We start from the raw sequence: 12,071 nt of genomic DNA, 5'->3' as shown, positions 1-12,071 counted from the left end.
CCTCTATGCCCACTTTCTGGAGAGTTTTTATCATAAATGGGTGTTGAATTTTGTCAAAAGCTTTTTCTGCATCTATTGAGATGATCATGTGGTTTTATTCTTTAATTTTTTAATATGGTGTATCACATTGATTGATTTTCATATATTGAAGAATCCTTGCGTCCCTGGAATAAATCCCACTTGATCACGGTATATGATCCTTTTAATGTGTTGTTGGATTCTGTTTGCTAGTGTTTTGTGGAGGATTTTTGCGCCTGTGTTCATCAGTGATATTGGCCTGTAGTTTTCTTTTCTGTGTGATATATTTGTCTGGTTTTGGTATCAGGGTGATGGTAGCCTTGTAGAATGAGTTTGGGAGTGTTCCACTCTCTGCAATTTTTTGGAAGAGTTTGAGAAGGATAGGTGTTAACTCTTCTCTAGATGTTTGATAGAATTCACCTGTGAAACCATCTGGTCCTGCACTTTTGTTTGTTGGAAGATTTTTAACCACAGTTTCAATTTCATTAGTTGTGATTGGTCTGTTCATATTTTCTATTTATTCTTGGTTCAGTCTTGGAAGGTTGTACTTTTCTAAGAATTTGTCCATTTCCTCCAGGTTGTCCATTTTATTGGCATATAGTTGCTTGTAGTACTTTCTTACGATCATTTGTATTTCTGTGGTGTCAGTTGTAACTTCTCCGTTTTCATTTCCAATTTTACTGATTTGAGTCCTCTCCCTTTTTTTCTTGATGAATCTGGCTAAAGATTTATCAATTTTGTTTAAAGAAGAACCAGCTCAAAGAACCAGCTTTTAGTTTTATTGATCTTTCCTATTATTTTCTTCATTTCTGTTTCATTTTTTTCTGCTCTGATGTTTATGATTTCTCTCCTTCTACTAACTTTGGGTTTTGTTTGTTCTTTCTATAGTTGCTTTTGGTGTAAGGTTAGGTTGTTTATTTGAGATTTTTCTCGTTTCTTGAGGTAGGATTGTATTGCTCTAAACTACCCTCTTAGAACTGCTTTTGTTGCATTCCATAGGTTTTGGGTCATTTTTATTTCCTTTCAATTGGGTTTTATTAAATTCTTTTATATGAATATGTAGTCTAAGTCCACATATATGAATTCCAGAGAACTAGAAGACCTTGAAAGTTTCTATTTATTCTTTTTGGTGGTTTGAAAATTTGCATCAGACTCAACTCCTGAATCATTCCTCTGGGAGTAAAAAAGTCCAAGGCTAGGGCATAGGTACAGAAGAACACACAGAGAGAATTAACATTTGTTGAATGCTTGTTGTATGTATACTGTTCTTAGTGCTTTAGATGTATAATGTAATTTAATCCTCATAATAACTCTATGAGTTATTGTTACTATTGTCATCCCCATTTTATAGGTGAGAAACTGAGGCTCAGAAATTACCTTAGCTTGTTCAAGGTCACACAGCTAGTAAATGGTACAGTGAGGATTTAAAACCAGGTTGTCTGGCTCCAGAACCCCAAGTCTTAATATATGGCAACAAGAACACTTTGCTTGCTCCAGATGCGTACATTTCACTGATATGTTTTCCTAACTACCTCACAGTCTAAACTGAACTTACTTTTCCCATATCTGTTTCTTCTCCTGTATAGTTTGTCTGAGTGAATGTGCCACTATTTATATAGTCAACTTTGGAATAATTGGAAATTCCTTTCTCTTATGCACCCTTCCCAATCCATTCAGTCACAGAAAACTATAGCGTCTTAACATTATTTGCGTCTATCCCAATCTCTCCATTCCTATTACAGTTGTGTTGGTTCAGGCCCCGTCTTTTCCACCTGGACCACTGCAACAGGCCCCAGACATATCTCCTTTCTTGAGTTTGGCCTACCTTTAAATCTGTTTTCCGTACTGGTGGTGTAAGAGTGATGGTACTAAAACACAAGCCTGACTATGTGACTCCCATTTATTATCTTCTAATAGTTCTTTCTAACTTTTAGGATAAAGCTTAAAATGTTTGGCTTAACCCACAAGATTGAAGTGAATTTCTGCCTAGCTTGAGAGCCTCATCCCATGTACTCTTCCACTGGCACCTTTTCTGGCTAGGAACAGTAGTACTCCTTTCTTTATTACAAAATGGTTTCACATCTCTGTGTTCTGTATCCTGGTATCTCTGCTGAGATTACCCTTTCTTCTTCCATTTTTCACTTAGGCTTTTAGAATTCAGTTCAGGCATAAGATAACTTTTCATACCCAAGTCTAGAAACATTCATCTGTGTCAAATTTCATTTAACTGGATTTAACCCACTCTCTCCCTTTTTGAATACTGATTCTTTATCTTACATATTTTGTTGTCCTTGAACTTTCTGTTATTACCTTCTTTCTCAGTTCCTTTCATTTCTGTCTTAAGCTTTCTCACCAGGTTTATAACATTCTCTTGAGAAAGCCCCAGCTACCCAAACTTCAAAACTGTGATATTCAATCCTGGCCTTTTTTTTTTTTTTTTTTACAGAATTATTACTTCCACTTTTCTCATTTTCAGAACAATCACCAATTTCTTCTTTAAAAAAAATGAAAAATCTTTTAGTTTTTTACTGATTATAAGAGTAATGTAGCTTTATTGTTTAAAAAAATAGGAAAATTTTATCACAAAGAAAAAATAAATATCGTCTATTATCCTACTCCCCAGAGATGAGAAGTCTTAATATTTTGGTATTTTCCCCTTTAAACCAATTTTCTATATATGTGCATGAACATTTGCATGTACATGTGTGTATGTATGTACATACACATACACACTGCAGAGCTGTATTACCTGTTACCTACTCAGCACCTCCACTTGGATCTATAATAGGCATATGAAACTTAACTTTCCAAAATAACACTCTTAATCTTTCTCTTTGTACCTCTAAACTCGTTCTTCCTGCCTTTTTCCCCATTTCAGAAAATGTCAACTCCATCTTTCTAGTTGCTCAGCTCAAAAACCTCAGAGTCATCCTTAACTTGTAATTTTCTTTCACACCCCATAACTAATCCTTTAGCAAATCTTGTTGACTCTGCCTTCAAAATATGCCCAGAATCTGATCATATCTTACCACCTCCATGCCTACCACCCTAGCCCAAGCAATCTCTTACTTCAGTTATAACAGCCTGGTAACAGGTCTCTTTTCTGCCCTTGCTTTCCTTTAGTCTGTTTTCAAAAAAAAAATATCAGATTGGTATTTTAAAAATGTAAGTCAGATCATGTCATTCTTCAGAATTCTCTAATGACCTCCCATTTCATTCAGAATAAAAACTAGAGTCCTTTAAGGACTTGTGAACCTCTACATTATTTGGCTCCCTACTGTATTCCTCTTGCCTCGCTCTTCCTGCTGGTTAGTTCTTCTCTAGTTATGCTGGCCTCCTTGCTGACTCCCAATACTCCAGGTGTTTCCCACCCCTTCAAAGCTTTTGCCTCTGCCTGGAATGATTTCCTCTCAGATAACCATATGGCTAATTCCCCTGTCTTCACATTTCTGCTCAGATTTCATTTCATCAGCAAGGGATTACCTGAACAACTTATATAAAAGAGCATGTCTCCTCCACTCCTTTGTCCCTTTTCCCAGACCCTGCTTTATTTTTCTCCACAGAACTTAATTCCGTCTGACATTGTAAATATATACTTTTTTACCATCTGACATTCTCAATATATACTTCTTTATTTGTTCGTATCTTGTCTTTACCACCCCACCACCACCTGGGCGCACTACAGTGTTGGTTTTATCAGTTATTAAGAGAAGACTATTTGAAATCTCCAACACTAATTACGGATTTGTCTTTCTCTTTAAAGTTCTTTCATTTTTCCTTCATATATTCTGAAGCTGTTATTAGATGCGTAAATGTATAGGATTGTAATGTCCTTTTGGTGAATTTACACCTTTGTCATTATAAAATGACTTTTTAAATATTCTTGGTTATATTCTTTGCTCTGAAGTATACTTTTCTGATATTAAATAGTCACCTCAGCTTTCTTTTGATTAGTGTTAACATGATATATATTTCTTCTTCCTTTTATTTTTAACCTATTTGTGTCTTTATGGAGAACGTGGGTTTCTTGTTGTTAGCATATGGTAGTATCTTCCTTTTCTATCAAATCTGACAATCTGACTTTTAATTGTGGTGTTAAGATTGTTAATATTTAATTGTAACTATTGATATTCATGGATTTAAATCTACTGTATTATTGTGTGTTTAATTTTTATCTTACCCATTCTTTGTAGCCATCTTTCCTCTTTTTCTCCTGTCTTTAGAATTATATTTTAAAATTCCTTGCGGGCTTATTTAGCTACAACTTGTTGTTATGTTAGTGATTGTTTTAGGGTTTAAAGTATAATATTTAACTTATCACAGTCTACCTTCAAGTGCTATTATGTCATTTTATATATCCTATAAGAACCTTACAAGAGTATACTTCTGTTTCTTCCCTCCTGGCCTTTGTGGTATTGTTGCCATACATTTTACTTCTGTGTTACATATTACATTGTTATTATTCTGGCTCTAAATAGTCAATTGTTCTTTAAAGAGATTTAAATAATCCGAATAATGTCTTTTATCTTTACCCCTTTAGTTACCATCTCCAGTGCCCTTTGTTCCTTTGTATAGCTCTGTATTTCCATGTATATCTTTTTCCTTCTACCTGAAAGAGATATTTTAACATTACTTTTACTGCTGGTCTGATGTTGAATCCTTTCAGTTTCTGTAATGTTTAAAAAAGTCTTGGGGGTTCCCTGGCGATCCAGCGGTTAGGACTTGGCGCTTTCACTGCTGTGGCCCTGGGTTCAATCCCTGGTCAGAGAACTCAGATCCCACAAGGTGTGCAGCACAGCCAAAATAAAAAAAAGTCTTTATTTCACCTTCATTTTTGAAAGATATCTTTGCTAGTATAAAATTCTAGGTTGATATTTTTGTTTTCTTTTGGTACCTTAAAGAGGTTTTTCTACTGTCTTCTGGATTGCGTTGTTTCCTGTGAGAACTCTGTTGTCAGTATTCGTTTCACTGGACCTATTGTGTCTTTTTTATCTGGCTGCTTTTTACATTTTCTCTTTATCATTTGCTTTTAATTTGATTATGATGTATATTGTTGTAGTTTTCTTCATATTTCTTTTGCTTGGAGTTCATTGAGCTTCTCAAGTTTGTGGGTTTATTGTTTTCATGAAATTTGAAAATTTGTGATCTTTATTTATCTTTAAATATCTTCTCTGTCACCTGAGTTATATTCTTCTGGAACCCCAATTATATGTATATTAGGCCACTTGAAGTTTCATACAGATCATCTAAAGAAATTATTATTATTTTTTTTAGTTTTTGGTAATGATTTTAATATAATAAATATCCTATCTGTTTTTTGACTGTATGTCTTAAGATATACATATTAAGACATCTTTAATTTTTTAGTGTCTCAGCAGATGAAGTTAATTCACCATTATCACCCCTCACATGGCAGGTAAGAAGAAATTAAATTACTGTTATATCTAATATTTTGTTCTCATTTATTTAGTTAAAAGAAACTATTTTATTACAGCCCTTAGAAAATCAAAAGGATCAAATAGATGAACAACAGTGGCCAGAATCTCAGCCTATAATCTGGCAGAGTGAAGAAAGGAGGCGGAGCAAACAGATTAGAAAAGAATATTTCAAGGTACTTTATTAAGTTTTAAAATTTACTGTGTAATTATTAGTTTTGATTTTATCCATTTTGTTTTACATTAATATGACAGAATATAACTCTCTAGTTAGATATAGTAGATGTGTTATTTTATCTTGATTTCTTACATGTATGTGGTATACATATATGAGCCAGTTATTTCCATAAAATTTCAGTAATTCAAAATAATTAAGAGTAGATCAGTGTGAATTGTGATTTGCCAGATACTTTACAAGAAACATGAATGTTTGCTACACTGCTAGTTGTAGCAATATGTAACAGTATTTTAAAAGAATTGCCCAAAAAAGGTCTTTCACTGGATCTGTTTCAGTAAAGAGTTGACATTTTTACAATTAGCATTTAACTGTTTCTATGTAAATAAATGCTATTTACATGATTCTAAAAATGCCTGAAAGCATTTCCCCACATTTTCTTTTCTTATTACCTTAATATATTTCTTAGGATGGCATTTTATCTTAGCTAAATTAAAAGCTCAGACCATCTGAATTATCTCAAATTTCTAGTTAGAAGGGTTTCAATGAAATTTCATTGTGTACACCTTTGTAAATATTGTAATATTGTCTAATTTGTGATTAAGGTCTGCTGTATTTGTAGTGGCCAGTCATTAGAACTGGAGTAATCTTCAATACTAGTTAGAATTTGTTATTGGAATTTCTGACTCACATGAACAGTGCAACCAAGCTCCTGCTCTATGCATAGCAAATTTTATTGTTTTTGTGGACCTTTTCTATTTCCCAAAACCTAATTTTTATCTAATAATAAATACATAGTTCTAGGTTAAATTATAGGTAATTTGAAGTTTATATCACTAATAAATAGGATTATATTTCATGCTTTTCTCAGTTTGGTAAAAGCGGGTCTCTATGCACATTGATCAGTTTCCTTATTATGGGATTGTAACATACATTTGGAAGTAGTATCATATGACCAAAACAAAAATGTTATATGTCTTAGTCTGTGATAAGTTTACTCTTTCAACAAATAATTACTGAATCCTTTTAATGAGCCTTATGTTACCTGGTCAATATGAGAGGTAATGAAAAAATAAAAGACATAGGGAAAAAAGGAAAGATTCTTAGCAGAACCCTGGTCAGTACCCTTTACAAATCTTCAGTTATATTTGCATTCTGGCATTTATTAATTTGTAAGTCCCCTCCTTTAGTTTATGGCACTTGAACAAACTCACTAAAGAAAATTTGTTAACAGATAAAACTTGATGAATAACTGATGATGTGGTAGAAATTTTAGTATTTCTAACTAATAAAAGAGATTTGATATTTATTTGATCTATTAGTTTAGTAAAAGCATACAAATTCTGACTGTTTTTCAAAATACTTACATGGCACTACTAAGTAGAAGTAAGTGCATTTATTGTCATTCCTATTTTATAGATGGGGAAATTAAGGCACAGAGAGGCTAAGTAAAATGCTTCAAGCCACTTAGCTAATAAACAGCTGAGTCAAGACTTGAACCGAGAACCTATGCTATGCTGCCTGTTGATCTGCTGTGGATAGCCTAATATCAAATGAACACACTTTCAGATAAATACAGTTTTATTGTCTTTTAAATATTTTATTGTAACTCAACTTCTCAGTAAAGTCTTAATGGAAGCCTCAGTGAACCTTTAAAAAATAGTTATTTGATTTAATAGTATCATTTGTTGATAAATATTTTATTTTTTATGGCTTAAGTATACCTTCCATAATATTGCTATTTTATAAGTTGCTAAGAGATCAAAGGAGATAATATTTGAAGAGTCCATAATCATCATTCAACAAATATTAATTTCTACTATAGTTAGTAAAGTAGGTACAAAGATAAGCTTCAGTAACTGGGAAATGTTTTAAGGAGACATGTAGTTCTCCTCAATAGTCAGAAGATGTCAGTGTTAGGACACTGTAAAAAAATAAAGTCAACAATTTTTTCCAAAGGTGTTAAAAAAAAATTATAAAACTGAGATACTTCTCTCTAAGTGAAGTCAAAACGGTTATTCAGATTTGCCAGTATTTTCATGATTAAAATATTATCTATGAAGTGTCTTTCTTTCAAAAAGAAAATTTCTCTTAATCACTTTTCTCAAGAATAAAAAGGCTTATTCATAAGATAATAGTATTGAACTTAATTTGGATTTATAGTTAAAGTATACTACTCTAGAGATATATATCAAATTATCACTAAGCTCACTCAGTGATGGCTCCTTTAGCTTTGCTTTGTTATGAAACATACAGACCTTTTGTGCAACTTTATCCTAACATATATTAATGACTGAACCACAGGATTTCTTTGTTTGTGTCCCATGGTAAATTATTCACGATGCTGTTATTTAGAAGATTTATTGAAAGTGTGTGTGTGTGTGTGTGTGTGTGTGAAATCTAGCTCTCCAGTTTCATAGTTGCTAGGACTGATTTTGGGAGGTATGTTTTTCAGGTAAGCCCCTGAAACTAAATTTTAAAAAGTTTCAACATAATTGGCCAGAGTATGTGAGTAAGAAGATAATTTAGGTCAGATTATAAGTAAATCATTGTAGGAGAGTTATATTAACTCTTTTAGACTCCCGGCTGCTCTTGTGTAGATTACTATTCTAGTAAATAAAATTTAATATCATTGTTGCTGAAGTAAAATCACTGCATTTCTCAAAGTAAAGGTATTCCAGAAAATACATTACTTTATTAAAAATCTTTTACAGAAATTTATTAATATCATTTGAATAAGATATACAACAAAGTATGAAAATCTAACCTTTTTTCGATAATGTTCAATGTAAATTAGTAGCTTTAATTTCTTGTAAGAATGACAACACAAATTTCTAAATGCATTTGATGATTCATTTCTAAATAAAAAAGTTAAAAAACATCAGAATAACTATACCAGATTAGTTTTAAGGATTATTTGATTTATTTAAATGCCATATATATTTGTCATCAAATGTATCTCACTACTTTTGTGATAAAACATTATAATGACTCTTAAAATACATATCTGATTTCATAAATATAGTACAATATTTTAATTTAATGGCTAACCCCAAGGAAAATATTTTTGTATACTTTCTCTGACCATGGTTAATTTTATACTGGAATAGGGAAGCCAACTGGGCTTGTGAAATAACCTGATTTGTTCTGAGTCAGAGTTTGTGCACAAGTACTGTCCCTTCTGTGAAATTAATATAAGCTTCAGAGATTAACTGATCTTTGTGTTTCTGAACAGACCTTTAATGTAGTATTTGAATTTAGATATAATAAAACTTCAGTTATTCAGACTAACGTTAACTGAGGACAGCTGAGTTGAGTTAGTAAGAAGTTGGATTTATAGAATATTTAAAAATCTATGTATATATTCAGATTTGGATTTTAGGACCTTTAAATATGTGCAGTAATGCAAAACTAAGTATCTTCCTAAGTTTTCATGTATAATGGATATTTTAAATTAGAATAGCAGTTGAGTAACAATAATACAAGTCTCATTATCTAAGTTCTTGACTGCATCATCCTCTGTTTCTTTCCTTTATCAATTATCTGTTCACTCTTCTATGTCCTTTCTCTTTACCTTCCATCTTATAAATGTGCTCAGACCTCTACCATTATCCCTGATTCCCCTTTCAGCTGTTGCCTTATCTCTTTGTTTTCTTCTAGGGCCAAACTTGCCATTTCTAGATCTGCAGTTTCTGATCACTCCTTAACCCACTGCAGTCTGTCTTTTACCTCCATTTCTCCATTGAAATAGCCCCTCACTAGAGCCTAACATGTACCTACTAACAGCAAAATCTAGTGTAGCATTTGACAGTGATGACCACATCTTTCTTCTCAAAACTCCTTGCTTGGTTTCTGCCTCATTTTCCTTCCCTGATTCTTCTTTTTTCTTTTTGATGCTCCTGGCTAACTTTTCTTCTGATTTTTCTTCTGCTTGTTTTTAGGGGTCTCATCTTTTGTTACTCTCTATGAAGCTTTTATGATTCCAGATGTCTCATATTCTCCTGGGTCTAAAGTTACATCTCATAACTTTTTTTTCCTGTTCTCTGTACCTGTGTTTCTAATTGTCTGGATGCCATGTATTTCAAATCAATATGTCTCCCCCTCCTGCCCCGCCACCATGGAACTTGCTCCTCCTCTCTGTTCTTTATTTTAGTTAGTAGTGGTATTACCCACCCAGTTCTCTAAGCTCTATACCTCAGTCCTCCTTGATCTTGCTCTTTCTTTCTTCTTAACTTAACTTTCTTCTTCTTAACTCTTAATTGGTCACCAGGATGCTAATTATGCATCTTTCTCCAATTCATTACCTCTTCTCCATATCTACTGGCCTTGCTTTTGTTGGAACCCTCATTCTTTCTGGTCTAGGCAATTGTAATAACTTCTTAATGGTCCCCCTTTCTCTAGTTTCACAGTCCTTAGAGAAATCCCTGGCCTAAAATTCTTTATTGGCTCCCCATTATCAATTACATAAAATTTGGACTTTTAAAAAACTTCACGGCCATCCTTACCTACTTCTCTAAGTTTTATTACCTGCCACAGTTCACTCGTTACTAGCTACTCTTTTTTACATAGGCTGAGCTTTTTTATTCCTTTGTGCTTTCCTTCTTCTGAGCATGCCCATTCTTTTATTCCTGAAAAATCCCTACTAATCATTTAGGATTTAGGGATGAGAGTATAGCATAGTGGTTAAGAGCTTTGACCTCAGAAATCAAACCACTTTGGTTCCAGTCCTTTCTTAGATATCTACTAACTGAGTGACTTTGGCAAATTATCTAATCTTGCTGAGCTTATTATTATTGTTTTTTTTATCTCCAGATGACTCTAATAGTATCTTCCTTCATAGGATTATTGTAACTACTGAATTATTTAATAATACAAAGTGCTTAGAACAGCACTTGCCACAGAGTATACACTAATAAATATTAGCTTGTTATTCACTAAAATGTCACTTTTGTTTTTTGTTTTTCTACCAGTCATCTTTTTTTTAAATAAATTTATTTTATTTATTTATTTTTGGCTGTGTTGGGTCTTCGTTGCTGTGCACGGGCTTTCTCTAGTTGCGGCGAGTGGGGGCTACTCACTGACGTGGATTCTCATTGCGGAGCATGGGCTGTTGGTGCCTGGGCTTCAGTAGTTGTGGCACATGGGCTCAGTAGTTGTGGCTCACGGACTCTAGAGTGCAGGCTCAGTAGTTGTGGCGCACGGGCTTAGTTGCTCCATGGCATGTGGGATCTTCCCAGACCAGGGCTCGAACCCGTGTCCCCTGCACTGGCAGGCGAATTCTTAACCACTGCACCACCAGGGAAGTCCCTACCAGTCATCTTTTTTCAGATGTTAATTCTCAATTAGGATATGAAAGGATTCAGCAAAGATCAGGGCTGCTGAGCAAAGAAGGTCATGGTCAGGAATGCAGACTGCGTCCTCCTTTTCAGTGGTACTTGCATAACTGCTCATGTTTGAGTTCCTTGTAAGAAAGGCAGTAGTTGAAAAGCACATAAGCATGGAAACTCCAGTGACATACTTGTAATACTGGTAGTAACCTCTTTGAAACTCTCCAGCAGTGCCTTTAGGGGTGAAATCCTGCATCAGTATCAAGCTTGGGCAGCTCCCCTGTTTTGACATCCATGAGTTTCTTCTCCTTCACTAGTATGACTGATGCCATCTTGGGGTCCTGGTGTCCAACTGTCTAAATGTCACTCTTTTGTTGAAGTAGAACAAGAACAAGTGCCGTCAGTGACATCATGCCTAAGGATGGCAAATAGGTTTATTCACACATGCCAACTCTATTCAGTGGCTATCTGGAGCATTGGATTGAAAGTATATTGAAGCTATGTCTGGAATCAGCTGGAAAGAGCACCTTGGTAGATTAGTGATAGTTGTCATAAGTCATAGGAGAGACAGTGGATGAATTTAGGTCTTGTATTTGTCATCCCTAATGCTGCTCATCCTCCAGTTTGTGGTTGAGCTATCAGGTAGGTTATCTATTTTTCCAAGAGTTATGGAAGATAATGCTGCATAAGTAAAGGGGGCCATTAACTAGAACCTTGAATGCCAGGCAGAGAAATTTGGGCATAATCTGAAAATTAGGTTTTTTCAACAGAAGAGTCATGAGTTGCGTGTAGTATTTTGAAAAGGTCAATCTGCCACTGATTTGCAGGATAATTACTGGCGAGGAGGAATCAGAAGAACTTTAGTGGTTGTCATAACTGTGTTTCCTTGATTCCTGCTCCTAAAAACAAGCACTGTTTTAAATTCTAGCATTTGTGATATTAAGCATATTACCTCTGTGCCTTAATATAAAACGGAGATAATATTGGGTTGGCCAAAAAGTGCCTTCGGTTTTTAATTAAAAATAAAAGACACATTTTTCATTTTCACCAAGAACTTTATTGAACAACATATTCACTCTTTTGTTCCACTACTTTTTGCCATTTTTCAGGCAACTT

General features: G+C 34.0%; 1 protein-coding gene and 1 pseudogene across 3 annotated transcripts in view; one reads left to right on the top strand and one right to left on the bottom strand.

Annotated features, from left to right (window-relative positions):
- Nucleotides 1–12,071, top strand: part of LRCH2 (leucine rich repeats and calponin homology domain containing 2) — a 92,776-nt gene that overhangs the window by 61,177 nt on the left and 19,528 nt on the right. For all 3 annotated transcript variants that reach the window (XM_036841147.1, XM_036841146.1, XM_036841148.1), the window contains exons 13-14: nucleotides 5,386–5,434; nucleotides 5,513–5,629. In XM_036841147.1, coding sequence (XP_036697042.1) covers nucleotides 5,386–5,434; nucleotides 5,513–5,629 — 166 coding nt within the window. The remainder of the gene's footprint in view (nucleotides 1–5,385; nucleotides 5,435–5,512; nucleotides 5,630–12,071) is intronic.
- On the bottom strand, nucleotides 11,054–11,287 carry LOC118889289 (annotated as a pseudogene).

The sequence above is a fragment of the Balaenoptera musculus genome, chromosome X (assembly GCF_009873245.2).
Source record: "Balaenoptera musculus isolate JJ_BM4_2016_0621 chromosome X, mBalMus1.pri.v3, whole genome shotgun sequence".
Lineage (NCBI taxonomy): Eukaryota > Metazoa > Chordata > Mammalia > Artiodactyla > Balaenopteridae > Balaenoptera > Balaenoptera musculus.
This window is presented reverse-complemented; position numbering and strand designations above follow the sequence as displayed.